At 44.6% G+C, this 20820-nt stretch overlaps 1 protein-coding gene across 1 annotated transcript; it reads right to left on the bottom strand.

Moving 5' to 3' along the window:
• Window positions 1-295: 295 nt before the first annotated feature.
• LOC134756741 (anaphase-promoting complex subunit 1-like) lies at window positions 296-4585 on the bottom strand. The gene is made up of 4 exons (XM_063695472.1): window positions 4547-4585; window positions 3949-4083; window positions 909-1049; window positions 296-382 (listed from the first exon to the last, which is right to left on the bottom strand). Exons 1-4 carry the CDS (start codon window positions 4583-4585, stop codon window positions 296-298), a joined length of 402 nt encoding a protein of 133 aa, XP_063551542.1.
• Window positions 4586-20820: the final 16235 nt, after the last annotated feature.

Raw genomic sequence — 20820 nt, 5'->3', positions numbered from 1 at the left:
GCCTCAGTCTCACAAAATGTTGGGATTACAGGTGTGAGCTACCATGCCCAGCAGGCATGTCCATATATTGTTATACTGCACAATATTCCCCAACAGAAGAACCTCAGAGAACAGAAATAGCACATCCTTCACCTGTACTCCAGCCTTAGAGCACACATAGAGTGGACATCACAAAGCACTCCCTAGCTCTTTAAAGCTTCTCTACAAAGCTAAGAACTTGATCCAGTGGCATCAAAAATGGCAAAATAATGTTTAAAACCCCAATTATTAATGTAAATCACAATTACTTCATGTCTTATAAATGAAACTTCTCAATCATACCTAACTCAGAGGTGGCAATTTCAGGAACAGTGATCCTAACCATGGAGCCATTACTCAGTTCCTAGATGGAAACAAATGAGAAAGTAAATAAAATCTGTGCATTCTAAGTCTTTCAATGTCTTAAAAATAGCTGGTACAAGACTTTGCCCATCAAAGCAATAAAATAAATGAAAAACAATTTTCAAACAGAAATGAACACTTCCAAATTTCAGAAACTTTAAATGTAATTATTTGCAAAATGTTTTCCAAAATGCTTCTTTTAATAAAAAGTGTCTAATCTTTATACAGTGAGTCAGCATCATCAAAAGGACATTTACTTTTAATGAGAAGACAAAAAATCACATCAATATACAATTCAACTGACTCAACAAGCTTTTGTTTTCACTAAGTTTTTAATAATACAGAAACTGTAGAAAACAAGCAGAATTACTGTATAGTAAAAAGTGAAACAGTGCCAAAAAATGACACAATAGATTTTTTTAAATCATGAGAAATGTTTGTTGTCATTTTTCAGACAAAATTCTGTATTCTGTCAAATTTGAAATGCCAGCCCACTTCTTGGAAAGCTACCAAATGTTTATACTTACTAGGGTGACTCTGTTATGGACAGGATCTCTGATAGAATGAATGTAAGTTCCAAGCTGTTGGAAAGTACAATCCTCATTATAGAGAGAATCGTGAAGTTTTGAAGAATCCCTCAGTTCTGGAACTGGGGACAACAGAACAACCTGTAAAAAGTCATAAATACAACACAAATGAATTGTTTTCTGAGAAATTAAGGACAAGGAAATTTAACTATTTCTTTTTTGCATATGGTCTAACAAACAATAATATGTAATGATTCAAAAACATTCTGCTCCAAGCCAAGCATGGTGGTGCACACCTGTATAGTCCCAGCTACTCAGAAGACTGAGACAGGAGAATCACTTAAGCCTAGGAATTTGAGGCTGTAGTGAGCCTGTGAATAGTCACTGCCCTCCAGCCTGGATGACACGGCAAGACCCAGGCTCTTTAAAACATTTTGTTCCAGATACAGTGAAGTACCAGCAAACCAAGGTCCTCACAGAAAACAACTAGAAAAGGTAGGTAAAAGGAAAACATCTGATTGGTGGCTGTGGAAAAGCTGTGGAAGCAACCTGGACTTGAGGGACCAAGATCTAGGAGGGAAGGCAACTGCAGGGAAGGGGGCCAACGTTCTTGGAGAACCTTGCTTTTTCTGCTCTGGCCATCTGCAAATTTTGCTGGTAAGAGGAACATATGGAAAGGCTGACAATATGCAAGGAAAGTCATAGCTAAGAGGGAGGGAAGCCAGCAGCACTGTTAGCAACCTTACAGGGCTAAAGACTAAACTGTGAGCCGGGGCACGCGGTGGCTCATGCCTATAATCCCAGCACTTTGGGAGGCTGAGGTGGGCGGATCACTTGAGGTCAAGAGTTCAAGACCAGCCTGGCCAACATGGTGAAACCCCATCTCTACTAAAAATACAAAAATTAGCCAGGTGTGGTGGTGGGTGCCTGTAGTCCCAGCTATTTGGGAGGCTGAGGCAGGAGAATCGCTTGAACCCAGGAGGTGGAGGTTGCAGTACGGTGAGATTGCCCCACTGTACTCCAGCCTGGATGACAGGGCAAGACTCCATCTCAAAAAAAAAAAAAAAAAAAAAAGACTAAACTGTGATTTGAGGCAGCTGAGGAACTAAGAGCCCAGGAAGAAAGGACAGTAATGAAAAAGCCAACAAATGAGACCAGTATTTAGTGGTATTTCCCCTATAGGCAATTATTTATTCAAAAATACAGGAACAGCATTTATTTGCTTAACTGCAGATATGCAAACAAAAAATTTAAATGGTCTTAGTTACTATCTACATGCAGATGCTTCCAATCTTAATCTCTAGTCATGCCCACTGATCCTTTTTTGATTCCTTTAATTCAATTTATATATCTCTAAGTGAATATCTTGTCAACACTGACAATCAAGACTAAGATGTATTTATTCTATTCCAGATTCTACTCTAAAAGTCACCAGGAAAAATTCAGTTCCACTGGTCCTGGCTCTAAGTCTACTAGCAAAATCTTCCAGAGAAGTGGAAAAGCCATCAGCCAATGTGTTAGACTATCATTTCCATGACCTTACACCTATCAGAAAGGCACTATTACCAGGCTTATAGAATTCTAAAAAAGTTGGAAACCATTTTCCATTATAAAAGAAATTCTTCCAAATCACACAAAACACTCTGACACTTCTCCAGTTCCCCCTTTCAATGTTCTGCAAATGTGCTGGTTTGAAGGAAAAAAAATTCAATGTGGCACATGTTTAAAAATATAATGAAGACATAGACATTATCAAATACAGCAGATAGCACTAACCTTCCCTTTGAACCGTCCCTAAACATCCACGCTCACATGTCCTTTAAATACAAACCACTTTTCTCCAGGCTTCCTAACTTGGTAAATCCGGGTACCTTCCCAGGTCGTTCAGAGAATTCGGAGCCTCGTTCCACATCACCTTTCCCCAGCCCAGCAGCACAAAACCAATCAGCTGACAAACTCATTTCCACCTCTCAAGGCCTCTCATATTAATCCCTCCTTTCCACACATATACTGCCCTAGCTCAGACCCTCTTCATACTTCTTAAACTGACACAGACAACCTCACTTGGAGGCTAACTGGTCTCCTTATCTTTAATCCCAAAATACACCTATTTACAAAACAGATCCAAAACCTCATAACTCCTTTCTCAAAATCCTGTAATGCCCTGTCAATTGCATTCAGAAGAAAACCACCTTTTCATCCTTTCTCCCTTTAAGAGCACATTAGTAAGAGTGTAAATCCCAGTTCTACCACTTAGTAGGTTTATTTCATTTGTAACCTCTATCTCATTTGTAAAAAAAAGAATCATAGTACTATCTTCTCAATAAAGCTGTTCTAAGGAAATAATTAATACTAATAAAGCACTGAGAACAATGCCTAGCACATAGAAAATGCTCAAAAAAGGTTATTATTGTTATCCAAACCCTATCCTGCCTCACCCTACAGACTACTTGTACTTTTATAAGTATTTATTCTACAGATTTATTGAGTCCTTATGACTAGGAGATGAAGATACAAATATCCATTAAAAAATGTTCCGCATTATCTGGCCTTCCTGCCTGTGCCTGTGTGGTTTCTCCTTGCCCTGAATGCTCCTTTCTACCTACAGATATCCTACTCATCCCCAAGGTTCAAACGAAGACTGACGTGTCTCTCAGAGATGAGGCTTTGATTTTGCCATGTCCTCCCATTGGATGTTATCTTCCCATCAGTCAATCAACGATGGTACTCTCTTTTCCACATTACTGAGTCATGAGTCTTTCTTAAATTCTAATTTCTTATGCAGACAGTACATCAACTCCACACAATTGTGAGATCCCTAGATGGAAAAGAGTGTATCATTTCCATCTCTCCAGCACCTTCAAAAAGTATCACATACATCACAAGGGAGGTCAGTGTATGTTAACTGAATCACTTCTGTTTGAAAACATTTATTCTGCAAGTAGAAACTAAAATTAAGTTAACCATGGAAAGAACTAATGTTTAACCAAACTTCTTTTAAAAATGTTAACTTTTCGGCAACACCTAGCCCTTTTCTTACCTCGTCCAATGATCCAAGGAGTTTACTAAGAGGCTTTGGAGTACAAACGCCATCAAGTGGAGTACTGGGCCGAGGCATTGTGTTGGAAATCGTCAGAGAGGGAGCTGGCAGTCCAGGAATAAAAACCTTTCCCACCTTTAAGCAATAAAAACATGTGAAAAAAAAAATACTGCCTTTAATGCATCACATCCTTAAATAAAATGTTAAGGAATATAAGCATATATTTCTTTTGATATTTCTAAGTTTATGCTCACCAAACACAGCAAAGAAACAATTCAAATGTCAATAATCTATCCAATTCCACTATCCAACTGCAAATATGTTGGTATAATTTCTTTTTTTTTTTTTTTTTGAGATAAGATCTCACTCTTTCCCTGTGGCTGGAGTACAGTGGCATGATCTCAGCTCACTGCAGCCTCAACCTACCAGGCTCAAGTGATCCTCCCACTTCAGCCTCCTGAGTAGCTGGAACTACAGGCACATGCCACTATGCCTGGTTAATTTTGTATTTTTTGGTAGAGACAGGGTTTCACCATGTTATCCAGGCTGGTCTTGAACTTCTGGGCTGAAGCCATCTGCCCACCTAGACCTCTCATACCTTGGTATAATTTCTCTTGGTTGGATTCCTTCTCTTCATTACTGAAGACTTTTTTGGAAGGCAAGGAGAGGAATGTTAATATAGTCAACACATTATATAAAAATCTGTACACCATGTACTCTTCTACCTTATTGGTCATAAAGACAGTAAGAACAGCGGCCGGGTGCGGTGGCTCACGCCTGTAATCCTAACACTTTGGGAGGCCGAGGCAGGCGGATCACAAGGTCAGGAGTTCAAGAGCATCCTGCCTAACACAGTGAAACCCCATCTCTACTAAAAATTAAAAAAAAAAAATTAGCCGGGCGTGGTGGCGGGCACCTGTAGTCCCAGCTACTCTGAGGCTGAGGCAGGAGAATGGTGTGAACCCGGCAGGCGGAACTTGCAGTGAGCCGAGATCGCGCCACTGCACTCCAGCCCGGGCAACAAGAACAAAACTCTGTCTCAAAAAAAAAAAAAAAAAGAATGAGTTGACAATCCGTGCTAACCACTCCTTATTTTGGCTATCTGTAGGGTACTTAGCAAAAACAGAAATTCACATCTGTACAGGCTGAAAACTTGATAAGACTAAAAACGAGATGCTCAGAACTAAAATGAGATCTTAACAATGTACATATTCATGTTAACACACTACTCAACAGCTAACAAAATAACAGAAGTTGCCCCAATAAAATCCTTAGGCTTAAAAAACAAAAATAACAGTGAGAACTAATTATGCATAATTTTTTAAAAGCTATCTCAAACCCCTAATTTACGAAAAGATGGAATAAGCACATACCATGCTATTCCCTCATTAATCATCAAAAAGAAAAAAAAACTGAATAAAATTTATAATGCAACTAACAGAAGATTCTGAAAAAGTGAAGAAAAGAAGACAAACTGGCTAGTAACCTGAGACCCAGGAATGACCTAATGATGAATTCCCTAGGTTTCTGGTTTTTTTGACTCCTTACATAACCAGGCCTCAGGCTTTCAAAGTGCCTATAACACAGACATGCCAACGTTCACAGACAAAACACGCCCTAAGAAAATCTTACTCTTTCCAGCCAAAGTGTTGGGAAAAGAATGACCAACCAGGACAGAAACTTTTCACTATATCTGCCCTACTCTTTACAAACACCATGAAAAAAGTCATGGCCATCCCTTCCTCCTCATCAGGAGGCACAGTGAAAATTTTGAATGTCCCTCGTCTATTTGAGGAAGTCCCCTTCTATTTCTAGATGCGGAGGATTTTTTTTAATTACAGATATTTGATTTTATCAAATGATTTCTCTGCATCTATTTAGATCCTTGGTCAGCAAACCATGTTCCATGACCAAATCTGGCTTGTATCCCATTTTTGTACAGTCTGTGAGCTAAGAATAGGTTTTATGTACTTAAATGGTTAAGGAAAAAAAAAAACAGAAGACAAATATGTAATAGAGACTGCATGCGGCCCATAGAGGCTAAGATACTTGTCTGAACTCCTACATAAAAAGTTTGCCAGGCTGGATGTGGTGGCTCATGTCTGTAATATCCCAGCACTTTGGGAGGCTGAGGTGGGAGGATCGCTTGAGTCAGGAGGTCATGGGTGCAGTGAGCTGTGATGCCACCACTGCACTCCAGCCTGCGTAACAGAGCGAGATACTGTATCAAAAAAAAGAAGAGAAAAGAAATTGCCAAGGATGGAGAGGACATGAACAACAGTATCAACCAAATGGAATGAACTGACATTTATAAAATACTCAAGGGTGCCTTCTTGGTGATATGGCCTTTTAAAGTCTCTCTTTGTTCCTGGTCATTTTTTTTCCCCACTTTATAGCGACTCCAGCTATCTTTTGATTACTGTTTGCATAATATATCTTCTTTCCATCCTTTAACTTACCTATGTCATTATATTTGAAGAACACTTCTTATAACCAACATATATAGTTGGGCTGTACTTTCTAATCTCTTCTGCTAGTCTCTGTTACTTGTGTTAGACCATTGTATTTAATTAGTGGCCTAGTGGGATTTAAATCTGCCATTTAATATTTGTTTTCTGTATGTTCCCACTTTCTTTGCTCATCCAGAAGAAGCAACTCTTCAAGTTTGATCATAAGATTTTGGCAATTCTGTTCAAGTTTGGCAATTCTGTTCAGGTTTAATCATAAGATCTTGGCAATTTAGTCACATCTTCAGGCTCTACTTCTAATTCTAATTCTCTTGCTATTTCCACCACATCTGCAGTGACTTCCTCCACTGAAGTTTTGAGCCCCTCAAAGTCACCCATGAGGGTTGGAATCAACTTCTTCCAAATTCCTGTTTATGTTGATATTTTGTCCTGATTTCCCAGGTAGATGTCCTCAAACTTCGTGCTTAAATAAGCCCTTCAAAGTTCTATTCTAATCCCTTTGATTATTTCAGGTTGATGGACTAGAGGTTGCTGTGTGTGTATGTGTATCACTATGTTGTCACCTGACAAATGACAAGGTTCATAAGTTTAGAAAAGAGAGCTTTATTTCTCATAAAGGGTTGCAGGCTGCAGGTGGCCATTCTGACAGGTCAGGAAGCATGGACTGTAGCCAGCAGCCCTTCAAGGGAGGGGTTAAGGAAACAGCAATTTACTCTGAGTGGGTTGGCCATGTATATATATTCAACAGGTTATAAGAGGAGCTATGAATATTCATGAAAAGGAAGCACAGGCATAGTAGGCTAATGAATGCAACATGCATCCTATGTTCAACTTTAGATGTTGTATTAGTCAGGGCTTTCCAGACGGACAGAACTAATAGGATATATGTATATATGAAAGGAAGTTTATCAGGGGGAACTGGCTCACATGATCACAAGGTGAAGTCCCGTGATAGGCCGTCTGCAAGCTAAGGAAGAAGGAAGCCAGTAGTGGCTCAGTCCCAGTCCAAAAGCCTCAAAAGCAGGGCAGCCAACAGTGCAGTTTTCAGTCTATGGCCAAAGGCCCAAGAGCCCCCAGCAAACCACTCACGTAAGCCCAAGAGTCCAAAGGCCGAGGAACCTGGAGTCTGATGTCCAAGGGCAGGAGGAGTGGAAGGAAGCATCCAGCCTGGGAGGAAGGTGAAAGCCAGAAGGCGCAGCAAGCCAGCTTAGCCCACCTTCTTCCACCTGCTTCCTTCTAGCCGAGATGGCAGCCGATTGAATGGTGCCCACCCACATTAAGGGTTGGTCTTCCTCTCCCAGTCCACTTTCTCAAATGTCAATCTCCTCTGGCAACATAGACACAGTGAGAAACAAGACTTTACCAGCCATCTAGGCATCCTTCAATCCAATCAAGTTGACACCTAATATTAACTGTCACAGATGGTTAACCTAATGTATTACAATTAGGCCCTATACATCAAAAGGTGAAGCAGAGGACATGAAGGCCCTCTGTGTGCAACCTCTGTAGACTGGCCAGAACCACTCCTGTGGGCAGTGGTTTCTTATCAGGAAGGAACGTTGGTCAGTGTTGAAATTACAAAATGGAGAACCAGTCACATGGTTGGTTGAAGTTAGCAGTGGAGCACATTTTTTTTTTTGGTGGGGGATGGGGGGCGGTACAGAGTCTCTTTTTGTTGCCCAGGCTGGAGTGCAGTGGTGCAATGACAGCTCTGCAGCCTCGGCCTCTATCTCCCCAGCTCAAGCAATCCTCCCACCTCGACGTCTCGAGTAGCTGAGACTACAGGCATGTACCATCATGCCCAGCTAATTTTTTTTTTGAGACGGAGTTTTGTTCTTGTTGCCCAGGCTGGAGTGCAATGGCGTGATCTTGGCTCACTGCAACCTCTGACTCCTGGGTTCTAGTGATTCTCCTGTCTCAGCCTCCTGAGTAGCTGGGACTACAGGCACATGCCACCATGCCTGGCTAATTTTTGTATTTTTAGTAGAGACGGGGTTTCATAATATTGGTCAGGCTGGTCTCACACTCCTGACCTCAGGTGATCCACCTGCCTCAGCCTCCCAAAGTGCTGGGATTACAGGCATGAGCCATGTGCCTCGCCTTGCCCGGCTAATTTTTTTAAATTTTTTTTGTAGAGATGGGGTCTCACTATGTTGCCCAGGCTGATTTCAAACTCCTGGACTCAAGCAATGCTTCCCTGTCTCAGCCTCTCCAAGTGCTGGGATTACAGGCATGAGCCACTGAGCCTAGCCAGAGGATCTTTTTTCTGGTTTCCGGTTTTTGTTTAACCCTTAGGGAAGAAAGCCTAGTGGCAGTTAGCGAGGTGGGGCGGGGTAGTACAATGAGGTATGTCTAAAGTCCCATCCTGTCATGGCTAGAAACTTAGTTTTTATGTTTTCTCTGGGGTCCCCTTGGCCAAGATGGGATCTGTTCAGTTGGTTGGGGGGCTTAGTAATTTACTTTTATTTCCCAGTGTTCATGTCTGTGATTGTGAATGGGAGCTGCACGTCAATGTGTTTGCACACACATTGTTGCATGTTTGCATGACACACAAGTTTGCATGTCTATTTAATGTCCTACAAGTTCACACCCTAATTCATACTCATGGCTCAGCATTCACAGTGCAGAAGGAGCTTTCCTAACACTGGGGAAAGTAAAATTACAAGTTTGTTTACCCTGATAACAAAACCACTCTGAGTTTTTGCTTGAACCATGAATAAAACTGCACCAGGGTGAAATTTTGCATGTGGCTACTCCTTCTAGTCTCTTTTCCTTAGGACCCTGCAACCTAGAGTGTTGATTCTTCAGAGGGACCTTCAGTTCTAGAATGATCCACAAGTATTAATAAACCTTTGAATGGCGTGGACTAGCTTCCACTTAGGATGTTACAAAGCTCATTGGGTCAGAGCCCTGGGGCTGGCAGGCCTGGTCACCTATTGGGGAAATGACCAGTTCTGAGCTTTTCAGGTTCGAGGGCGAATCAGCCACTTGGTGGTGGGAAGTTAAGGGGGTATGATTTGGGAAATATATATTTGGTCTTCATCCTGTTTCCTGAGATATAGCTTCGAAAATCTTTGGAATCTCCAAAGTGATAAGTCTTTTTGTATGCTACTAAGTTGACTGATGACTGGGGGTCCTGGATAGCTTCTGAATGGTGCTGGTCACAGAAAGACCAAGACAGGATGAGAGGGTGGGGACTAAAAATGTAAGCCCCACCCTCCAACCTCTAGGGAGGGGGAGGGGCAGAAGGTTGAGTTGATCACCAAATGGCCAATGATCTAATCAATCACGCCTAAGTAGTGAAGCCTCCATAAAAACCCAAAAGCAGGTGCGGTGGCTCACGCCTGTAATCCCAGCACTTTGGGAGGCTGAAGTGGGCGGATCACAAGGTCAGGAGCTTGAGACCAGCGTGGCCAACATAGTGAAACCCCATCTCTATTAAAAACACAAAAATTAGCCTGGCGTGGTGGAGTGTGCCTGTAGTCCCAGCTACTAGGGAGGCTGAGGCACGAGAATTGCTTGAACCTGGGAGGCAGTGGTTGTGGTGAGCCAAGAAGGCACCACTGCACTCCAGCCTGGGCAACAGAGCGAGACTCCAAACAAAACAAAACAAAACAAAAAACCCCAAAAGGACAGGGCTTGGAGAGCTTCTGGACAGCTGAACACATGGAGGTTCCTGGAAGGTGGCACGCCAGGGAGGGTATGGAAGCTCCAAGCCTCTTCCCCCAAACCCCACCCCATGCATCTCTTCATCTATATCCTTTGTAATATCCTTTATAATAAAGCAGTAAATGTAAGTAAGTTTTTCCTTGAATTCTGTGAGCCACTATAGCAAATTAATTAAACCCAAGGAGGTGGGCTTAAGAATTCCAATTTCTAACCACTTGGTCAGAAGCACAGGTAAAACGACATGGGGCTTGTGGTTGGCATCAGAAATGGGAGACAGTCTTGTGGGACTGAGCCCTCAGCCTGTGGGATCTGACACTTTCTCAGGTAAGTAGTGTCAGAATTGAATTTAAGGCTGGGCGCGATAGCTTATGCCTGTAATCCCAGCACTCTGGGAGGCCGAGGTGGGTGGATCACTTGAGGTCAGGAGTTCAAGACCAGCCTGGCCAACATGGTGAAACCCCGTCTCTACTAAAAATACAAAAATTAGCCAGGCATGGTGGCAGGCACCTGTAATCCCAGCTACTCGGGAGACTGAGGCATGACAATCACTTGAACCTAGGAGGTGGAGGTTGCAGTGAGCTGAGATCGTGCCACTGCACTCCAGCCTGGGCGATAGAGAGAGACTCAGTATCAAAAACAAACAAACAAACAAGGCCGGGTGCGGTGGCTCAAGCCTGTAATCCCAGCTCTTTGGGAGGCCGAGGCGGGCGGATCACAAGGTCAGGAGATCGAGACCATCCTGGCTAACATGGTGAAACCCCGTCTCTACTAAAAATACAAAAAAATCAGCTGGGCGTGGTGGCGGGCGCCTGTAGTCCCAGCTACTCGGGAGGCTGAGGCAGGAGAATGGCATGAACCCAGCAGGCGGAGCTTGCAGTGAGCCGAGATTGCGCCACTACACTCCAGCCTGAGTGAGAGAGCAAGACTCCGTCTCAAAAAAACAAACAAACAAAAACAAAAACGAAAAACCCCAAAGAATTGAATTTAATTAGCGAACACTTAGCTGGTGTCACCTCCTGGAGGATTGACATGTGGGGGAAAACTCCCATACATCTGAGGTCACAGAAATATTTCATGCTGTGAGAGTACAGGAAAAACAGAGTTTGTTTTCCTTTATGTTCTCAGAGGCTACTTCCAAAAGGCAGGCAGAGCATCTCCCTACCCCCCACCCCCTTATTCCAGCTCCAGGGTTGCTTCTCACCATTCCTGCCTTAAGGACAACCCAAGCAGAGGCATCCTGCCACTGTTTAGTCACCTTATACCCAATGTACACAGACACTTGTATCTGTATCCTGTGAATCAGGGGACCCAGGAGGTGGGTCCCGCTCTACCTGAATCAGAACTAGCAGCAACACTGGCCAATTCTGCTCTAGACACCTACCTGGGAGGAAGAGAACTCTGTCAGCGGGTCAGGCAGCTTGAGCCACCTGTGGGACAAGGAAGCCAGAACTCAGCCCAGACACATGCCTGCCCAGCTCCCTGGACAAGGGGAGGAGCCATCCTTCCCTCCAGACCCTCCTTTTTCCACTGTACTTTAGCTTGGGCAACAGAGCGAGACTCCATCTCAAAAAAAAAAAAAAAAAGAATTATTAATGTTGTTGGGTGTGGAGCCTTATGCCTGTAATCCCAGCACTTTGGGAGGCCAAGGCAGGAGGATTGCTTGAGGCCAGGAGTTCAGCACCAGCCTGGGCAACATGGTGACACCCCCATCTTTACAAAAAATGTTTAAAAATTAGTTGGGGGTGATGGTCTGTACCTGTAGTCCTAGCTACCTGGGAGGCTGAGGTGGGAGGATGACTTGAGGCCAGGAGCTGGAGGCAGCAGTGAACTATGATTTCAACACTGCACTCCAGCCTGGGCAACAGAGGGAGACCCTGTCTCAAACAAACAGAATTCTTTTTTTTTTTTTTTGAGTTAGATTCTTGCTCTGTCACCCAGGCTGGAGTGCAGTGGAGCGATCTCAGCTTACTGCAACCTCTGCTTCCCTGGTTCAAGTGATTCTCGTGCCTCAGCCTCTCAAATAGCTGGGATTACAGGCGTGTGCCACCATGCCTGGCTGATTTTTGTATTTTTAGTAGAGATGGGATTTCACCATGTTGGCCAAGCTGGTCTTGAACTCCTGACCTCAAGTGATCTGCCCGCCTTGGCCTCCCAAAGTACTGGGATTACAGGCAAGAGCCACCGTGCCCAGCCTGGAAAATTTTTTTTTTTTTTTTTTTTTTTTTTTTTTTGAGATGGAGTCTCACTGTGTCACCCAGCCTGGAGTGCAATGGCGCGATCTTGGCTCGCTGCAACCTCTGCCTCCCGGGTTCAAGCCATTCTCCTGCCTCAGCCTCCTGAGAAGCTAGGATTACAGGCACCCACCACCACACTCGTCTAATTTTTTTTTTTTTTTTCAGTATAGACGGAGTTTCACCATGTTGGCCAGGCTGGTCTCTAACTCCCGACCTCAGGTGATCCGCCTGCCTCGGCCTTCCAAAATGTTGGGATTACAGGTGTGAGCCACTGCGCCAGGCCAAGAATTCTTAGCTGATAAAAGACGGTTAACTATCGTAAGTGGTTCAAGAGGACTATAAGGCAGGGGCTGACAAACTTTTTCTGTAAAGGGCCAGATAGGCAATATTTTAGGCTTTGTAGGCAAGAGGCACAATCAAAGACATTAGGCAGGTCCTCATATAACAACACAGAAGCAAATGTCCACATTTTTTTAAACATGAAATTCAAAATAAAATAATGAGTACACGTTTTGGAATAACGTCCTATTAATGAAAAGAATGGGATCCATTTTGCTGGGATAACATTTTGCCTAGTTGAGGTTCCAATGTAAAATCTTCTCAGATCGAAGGCAGTAAAAAAGCTGGATTTGATCTGCAGGTGGTAGTGTGCCGGCCCTCCAAGCCCTATCTATGGGGTGGAGGGGTGGTGAACAAGGAACTGAGAAACTTGGAAGAGGGTCTGTCCCCCACAACTGAGATTCAGACCTCTGCAGAGAAAACCAGGTCACACAGTCCACCAAGGACAAAGAAATTTGTTAGAGGACATAGGACACGGACACGGACGAGGACGGATGGACACCGCCCCCCCCGCCCCAAAGAAAAGGGCCAACTTAGGCAAAGCACCTTTTTCCACCTGCCACTTCACAATGACCCTCCAGCGCCCTCTACTGGCAGAGACTAGCATCAAGCCAGCTGGCAAACCAGAGGCGTCCTTTAAGGTCCTGTTTTGCAGAGCAAAAAGACTGCTTTGGAGCTCAGAGGCAAATAATTCCGTAACTTGCACAGGGATATTCACAGTGAGGCAAATAAAATTTTCCCCAACTTGTTGCTTGTCTTTAAAAGTATTTATTAGAAAGCCGGGCGCAGTGGCTCACACCTGTAATCCCAGCGCTCTGGGAGACCAAGTCGGGTGGATCCCGAGGTCAGGAGTTTGGGACCAGCCTGACCAACATGGTGAAACCCCGTCTCTACTACAAATACAAAAATTTGCCGGTCATGGTGGTGGGCACCTGTAATCCCAGCTACTCAGGAGGCTGAGGCAGGAGAATCACTTGAACCCAGGAGGCGGGGGTTGCAGTGAGCCGAGATTGCACCATTGCACTCCAGCCTGGGTGACAGAGCAAAATGCCATCTCAACAACAAAAAGAAAAAAAAAGAAAGAAGTTAGTCAACTGCAACCTGTTCCCCACCCACTCAGTTCTCTGATCCCAGAACCCACAGTTATCAGTGCACTGTGTATCTTTCAGAGCTGTTCGATGCACACATACAATGCTTTATTTTTTAAATTTCCATTTTACAAATTTTACAACAAAATCTTCCACTTTACACAAATTTAAAATATCTCGGCAGTTACATCTATTAATTTTTCTTTGATGGTTTCTGGCTTGTGTCTTATTTAGGAAGGCCATCCATACTTCAAGATTAAAAATACTTTTCCCATATTTTCTTTGAATATTTTTATATTTTAGTTTTTACACATATATCTGTAAACCATCTGGGTTTTAATATTTGAATAAGAGTGTGAGGTGACGATTAGATTTTATTTTCTTCCAAGCAGGTGGCCATTTAACTGCTTCAGTGTTATCTAATCCATCCTTTCCAGTGGATTCAAATGATTTAATACTGGGGCCCCCAGTCCGCAGTCATCAGTAACAACTGCCGAGGATGGCTTCATCCCACAGGTCCCTCTCCTCTGGGCCTTCCCTGCCTGACCCCTTCTTCTCTCTCCCGGACCTTCTCGCCTCTTTTGCGGCATCCCCACCCTGGTGATTCTTCTTGCTGCGTCTGGGCCTCTCTGCACTGCCTGGCGCCCCCTCGGCCTTTCTCCTGCCCCTGTTCCCTTTGTGTGAGTCTCCCTTCGCGCGGTGCTTCCTCTTGGGCTCTGCTTGCTCCTCCCCGGCCGCTCTCCATCCTCCCACCTCCCCGTGCCTCCTCCTCAGGCCTCGGTCCCCACGGTCCGCCTGCTGGGCGCTGCCGCGGGGCTCCCAGAAGAGGCAACAGGAACCTTCCCTGCCGTGCGCCCCGCGGACGCCTGTGTTCTCTCCCTGCCCAGATGGGCTTGGAAACCACCGGTGTTTGAAGAAATGGTCCTGATTATTTTGACCGTGGTTTACAGATTCCAGTCTTCGTGGCGCATAAGGAATTTTAGGCCAGGGAGGTACCCGGCTTTCCACGGTCCTCAGTCTTTCCAAGGAAGCGGGGAATACGTGGGGCCTCCAGAAGGGGAGTCCCTGCTGCTCCGGCCCCCGAGGCTCAGTGGGGCCCCTTTCTTGGCACGCAGAGTCCTCCGTCACCTTTGTAAAGCAAAGCGTTGGTTGCAATCCTCTGGCTTTCTGCTTTCTAATATAATCCTCCAGTTCATGTTGAAAAGAGTCAGAAGTCTTAGAATTTTCCATTATATTGATTACGGATGAATCTGTTAGGGAAAATGGGGGGAAGCTTTCTGTTAAATGTATTATTTTGCTATGATTTTTTTTGTGTGTCCTAAAAAAAAGATCAGACTCCAATTTCTAGGGGAGATTATGTTATGTAATATACTGTAAGTACTACCTAGTCACTGATGTTGAAAATATTTTTGACATAGACTGAGAATCATGAAATATAATGGACTAAGAAAATGAGCCTTAAAACACTGTGTACATTTGAGGATCTATATAAAATAAATAAATATAACACATATAGATAGGCATATGATTTATCAGTGGTTACCCCAGGTTTAGGGGGAATTTAGATAATTTTAGTCTTACTTAATTGTTCTGGATTTTTGCCAAAAATACTATCACTTGTGTGATAAAAAAAGAAAATTGTTTCAAGAAAATAGACAAGCAACTAAATTAATCTAAAATCATTCATAAATTCTACAAAAACAGAACAAGCTAGTCCTGTGCTTATTATATGCCAAGAAAGAAATAATAGAGAGATAATTAAACATATTCCCAGGTCACTCACATTCCATCTATTTTAAATCTAATAGCTGAGGTGAAAAAACAGAGGAAGATGCTATTTATTGTGTTAAACTCCCAAACTATGATTATTCTTTTTTTTTTTTAACAAATGAAGAAACTGAGTCACAGAGAATTTGGGTTGCTTACTTAAGGTCACACACAGCCAAAAAGTACAGGCAGGATTTAAACCCAGGGAGAGAGGGTTCAGAGCCTGCTTGCTCAGTCATACTCTGTAGCTCAGAATGCGTTTCATCTCTGAGATTGGTATCAACCTTATAGGTGTTGTGGGGACTAAGACAGTGACTACAACTGAAGCGCCAGAGATGCAGCAAGTGGCCAGTGACTTGTAGCTATTAATGTTCTCATTAAGATGCAGGAATGAGGACAAGTAGCATTAAATATTTTACTAGCAGTCTTATTCTGAGAACTTGCCTCCATTTTAGTTTACTAATTTCTTTTTTCTTTCTTTTTTTTTTTTTTGAGTTAGGGTCACTCAGGCTGGAGTGCAATGGCATGATCATGGCTCACTGAAGCCTCGAACTCCCGGGAGACACCCACTACTCGACACCTCACAGCCAGCACCATCAGCAGGTCCTGCCAACTGCTCTATTTTCAAAACTCGGCCGGTGGGATGCGGTGGCTCACACCTGTAATCCCAGCACTTTGGGAGGCCGAGGCGGGCGGATCACCTGAGGTCAGGAGTTCGAGACCAGCCTGACCAACATGGAGAAACCCCATCTCTACTAAATATACAAAATTAGCCGGGTGTGGTGGCACATGCCTGTAATCCCAGCTACTCGGGAGGCTGAGGCAGGAGAATCACTTGAACCCGGGAGGCGGAGGTTGTGGTGAGCCAAGATCGTGCCATTGCACTCCAGCCTGGGCAAAAAGAGCGAAACTCTGTCTCAAAAAAAACCCAAAAAAAACAAAAAACAAAAAACAAAAAAGCTTGTCCAGAATCTGACCAATTCTACTTAAACTGCTCTTGTCTGGGCCAGGGTGCCACATGTCCCCTGGATCAGGGCAGTCACCCTTCACTGGTCTTCCAGCACCTGCTCAATGAGTCTATTTCCAAACCAGCTGCCAGGATAACCATTTTCATGTGATGTCATCCTGGCTATCTCAAAACCAGTAGAGAGCTCAAAATCCTTTGCTCAAAACCATCAGAGGGCCGGGGGCGGTGGCTCATGCCTGTTATCCCAGCATTTTGGGAGGCCAAGGTGGGCGGATCACCTGAGGTCAGGAGTTCAAGACCAGCCTGGCCAACACGGTGAAACTCCGTCTCTACTAAAAATACAAAAATTAGCTGGGTGTGGTGGCAGGCGCCTGTAATCCTAGCTACTCAGAAGGCTAAGGCAGGAGAATCGCTTGAACCCAGGAGGTGGAGGCGACAGAGCGAGACTCTGTCCCAAAACAAACAACAAAAAAAGCATTAGAGAGCTCCTCCATCCCTCCCTCAGAAGGAAGCCCAGATTCCCACGGTGGCTACAAGGCCTGACACTGTGGGTCACTCCCTGTCCTGAGGCCTCCAGTTTCTGACTACCGTCCTCTTGCTCCTCCTGTCCAGCCACACTTGTCTCCCAGCTGGAAGGCAGCAGAGAAGCACACCCTGGCCTCAGGTCCTCCCCGTCCCTCACCCTGCAAAGCTCTTTACCTCTGCACCCACACCGGAAGCCCCCTTGCCTCCCTGGTCTTAGCTGGAAATGTCACCTTCTCAGAGTTTTGACGACACTCCCCATGGGACACCCTCTGCCCCTTCCCTGCTTGATTTTCCTCCACGACATCACCATTCCCTAATAGAGTGCTTTATGATACTGAGATATCTTGAGGGTTTTGAGACAGGGTCTTGCGCTGTTGCTCAGGCCGGAGTGCAGTGGCACAATCACAGCTCACTGCAGCCTTGACCTCCTGGGCTAATGTAATCGATTACTCAATTACTCCCACCTCAGCCACCTGAGTATCTGGGACCACAGGTGCACGTGACCACGCCCGGTTCATTTTTTGTATTTTTAGTAGAGATGGGGTTTTGCCATGTTGCCCAGGCTGGTCTGGATCTGCTGGACTCAAGCAATCCACCCATCTTGGCTTCCCAAAGTGCTGGGATTACAGGCGTGAGCCACTGCGCCCAGCAGAGCTGTTAAGATGCTGGTTCTCTTGGCTGGGTGTGGTGGCTCACGCCTGAAATCCCAGCACTTTGGGAGGCCGAGGTGGGAGGATCACTGAAGGTCAGCGTTTAAGACCAGCCTGGCCAACATGGTGAAACCTCATCTCTACTAAAAATACAAAAATTAGCTGGGCATGGTAGTACGCCTGTAGTCCCAGCTACTTGGGAGGCTCAGGCAGGATAATCGCTTGAACCTGGGAGGCGGAGGTTGCAGTGAGCCAAAATGGCGACACTGCACTCCAGCCTGGGCAACAGAGGGAGATTCCGCCTCAAAGAAAAAAAGACCCTGGTTCTCATTCTGCATTTCTACCGAGCTCCCTAGCAACGCTGATAACTGCTCATACCCAGACTACGATTTGAGTAGCAACAACCTCACAATTTAATGTTTACATTTGGTCTGCTTTTTTTTTTTTTTTTTTTTCGAGACGGAGTCTCGCTCTGTCGCCCAGGCTGGAGTGCAGTGGCACGATCTTGGCTCACTGCAACCTCTGCCTCCCGGGTTCAAGCGATTCTCCTGCCTCAACCTGCCAAGTAGCTGGGACTACAGGCGTATGCCACCACACCGACTAATTTTTTGTATTTTTAGTAGAGACGGGGTTTCACCGTGTTAGCCAGGATGGTCTCAATCTCCTGACCTCGCGATCCGCCCGCCTTGGCCTCCCAAAGTGCTGGGATTACAGGCGTGAGCCACCGCTCCGGGCCATTTTACATTTGGTCTGTTTTCTATCTTACCGCACTTGGATAAGCTCCTCTTGGGTAGAGATTCCTTGACTGCTGTTTCCTCAACATGTCAAATTGTGCTTGACGTAGATGCTTAATAAATACTCGCTGAATGAATACATGAGTGAAGAAAGGCCCTGACCTCTCCCAACACGTTTAGTTCCACTAAGAACCCCAGATCTAAGGAGTCCTACCCACTTCAGCTGTGCGTCCCACACAGCCTCCTCTCATTTGCCCCTCAGCCGTCTTCCTTAACAACTAGCCATCCAAACGCCGCCAAACGTCTGGTTCACCTCTTACCTGGAATCACTGCCATGCATTAGTTTACTGAGAGAAATTTCCACAAAACAGATGGAACCCTCACATCCTTTAGACTACAGTCGTCGGGGCCCCACAGAGTGCAGAGGCCCATCTGGTTAGATAGAACTCAGAAGCAAATTAGGAGCCCTAGCACGGCGCGGGGAGCTTTACTCTGAGCTCCAGGAGAATTCCAGCTTCCTCGCTGCTTACCCGTCCCAGGAAGCAGGAAGCCACACCCCCTCCTTCGCCCCCGCCTCTTTGGTTTCAGGCCTTCTCATCCCACAGCTCTACTCTCAGGAGAAACAAATTCAATTACAGACACTAAAGTGATTTAGGAACGCCCAAGTTTATCGCCTTGGAACGCAATCAGCCTATAACCTAATCAGTATTATTACATCCTGTCTGAAGAGTTTATCTTGAAAAAAATTTAATAAAACACTAATTCTTAATTTGTGAAATATAGCATACATGCAGAAATGTGCACGAAACAAAAATCTGCAGCACAATGGTTTATCACTAAGACAAAGTCCATCCAACCACCATTCAGGTCAGCAAACAGAACCGAGTCACATGCCAGATGCGTCTCCTTTCCCTCCTAACCTTAACTGTCCCTTTGTCCCCCACTAGCCTGTGTTTTTTGGGGGAATCTCATCGTTGCTTTTCTGGATGGTTTATTACTTACATGCAAGACTCGAAATACTATAGTTTTGCCTGTTTTTTGGAATGTACTTTATGTAAATGGAATTGTACACTGCACTTTTTTGTACAGTGTATTTCTGAATTTTACCACGTTCATTTTCACAGCTGTATGGTATTCTATTCTTGAAAAAAAGTATATATATTTCATATATTCACACATATATATGTGTGCATTATGTGTATATGTGTATGTATATAGATAGAGGGATATTAACAGATTATTGATCTGTTCAAGGACATTGTGACTGTCCCAAGTCCAGGCCATTTTAAACAACACTGTCATGAATATTCTTGTATATACTTCCTGATATACATAAACTTGCATTACTACAGAGTGTTTACCTAGAAGTGGGATTTCTGTGCTACAAAACATGGTGTATTCAGCTTTACCAGACATAGTAATACCAAAGGTTTTTCAAAAGAGGTTAATACCAATTTTTTTTTTCTTTTTTTTGAGACAGAATTTCACTCTTGTTGCCCAGGCTGGAGTGCAGTGGCGTGATCTCAGCTCACTGCAGCCTCGGCCTCCCGGGTTCAAGCAGTTCTCCTCCTCAGCCTCCGGAGTAGCTGGGATTACAGGTGCCCACCACCATGCCTGGCTTATTTTTTGTATTTATTTTATTTATTTATTTTTTTGAGACGAAGTTTTGCTGTGTCACCCAGGCTGGAGTGCAGTGGTGTGATCTCAGCTCACTGCAACCTCTGCCTCCCAGGTTCAAGCGATTCTTCTGCCTCAGTCTCCTGAGTAGCTGGGACTACAGGCACACGCCACCATACCTGGCTAATTTTTGTATTTTTGGTAGAGATGTGGTTTCACCATATTGGCCAGGCTGGTCTCGAACTCCTGACCTCGTGATCCGCCTGCCTCGGCCTCCCAAAGTGCTGGGATTACAGGCGTGAGCCACCGCGCCCACCCAGTTAATATCAATTCACATCCTTCCCCCCAGCAGTGTTTGGGGGCTTCACATTCTTTCCAACACTTGTAATTGTCAAACCTTGAATTCCGTATCTAATTGTGATTTTAATCAACATTTCCTGTTTACAATGGTACTGAGTACCTTCTTTATGTCTATTGGCCAGTGTTTTTCTCTTTGTGCCACGGGGGTCCAGGTCTCTAGAACATTCTTGTGTTGGGTCGTTTGCATTTTTTGCTTATCTGTCTTCTAAGAATGAGCCCTCTGCTAGCTCTGTGTGTTGTGGAGATCTCCCACTGTTTGCCTTGTATTTTCATTCCCTGGGTGGTGGTATCTTTTGATGGACACTTAATTTTAATGTTGTCCAACATAGGAATCAAACTTAACAGGCATAGTGCTTTTTTTTTGTTTTTTTTTTTGAGATGGAGTCTCCCTCTGTCACCCAGGCTGGAGTGCAGTGGCTCTACCTCGGCTCACTGCAACCTCTGCCTCCCGAGA

The sequence above is a fragment of the Gorilla gorilla genome, chromosome 12 (genome assembly GCF_029281585.2).
Source record: "Gorilla gorilla gorilla isolate KB3781 chromosome 12, NHGRI_mGorGor1-v2.1_pri, whole genome shotgun sequence".
NCBI lineage: Eukaryota > Metazoa > Chordata > Mammalia > Primates > Hominidae > Gorilla > Gorilla gorilla.
Note: the sequence above shows the minus strand (reverse complement) of the source record. Positions and strands in the feature narration are given on the sequence as shown.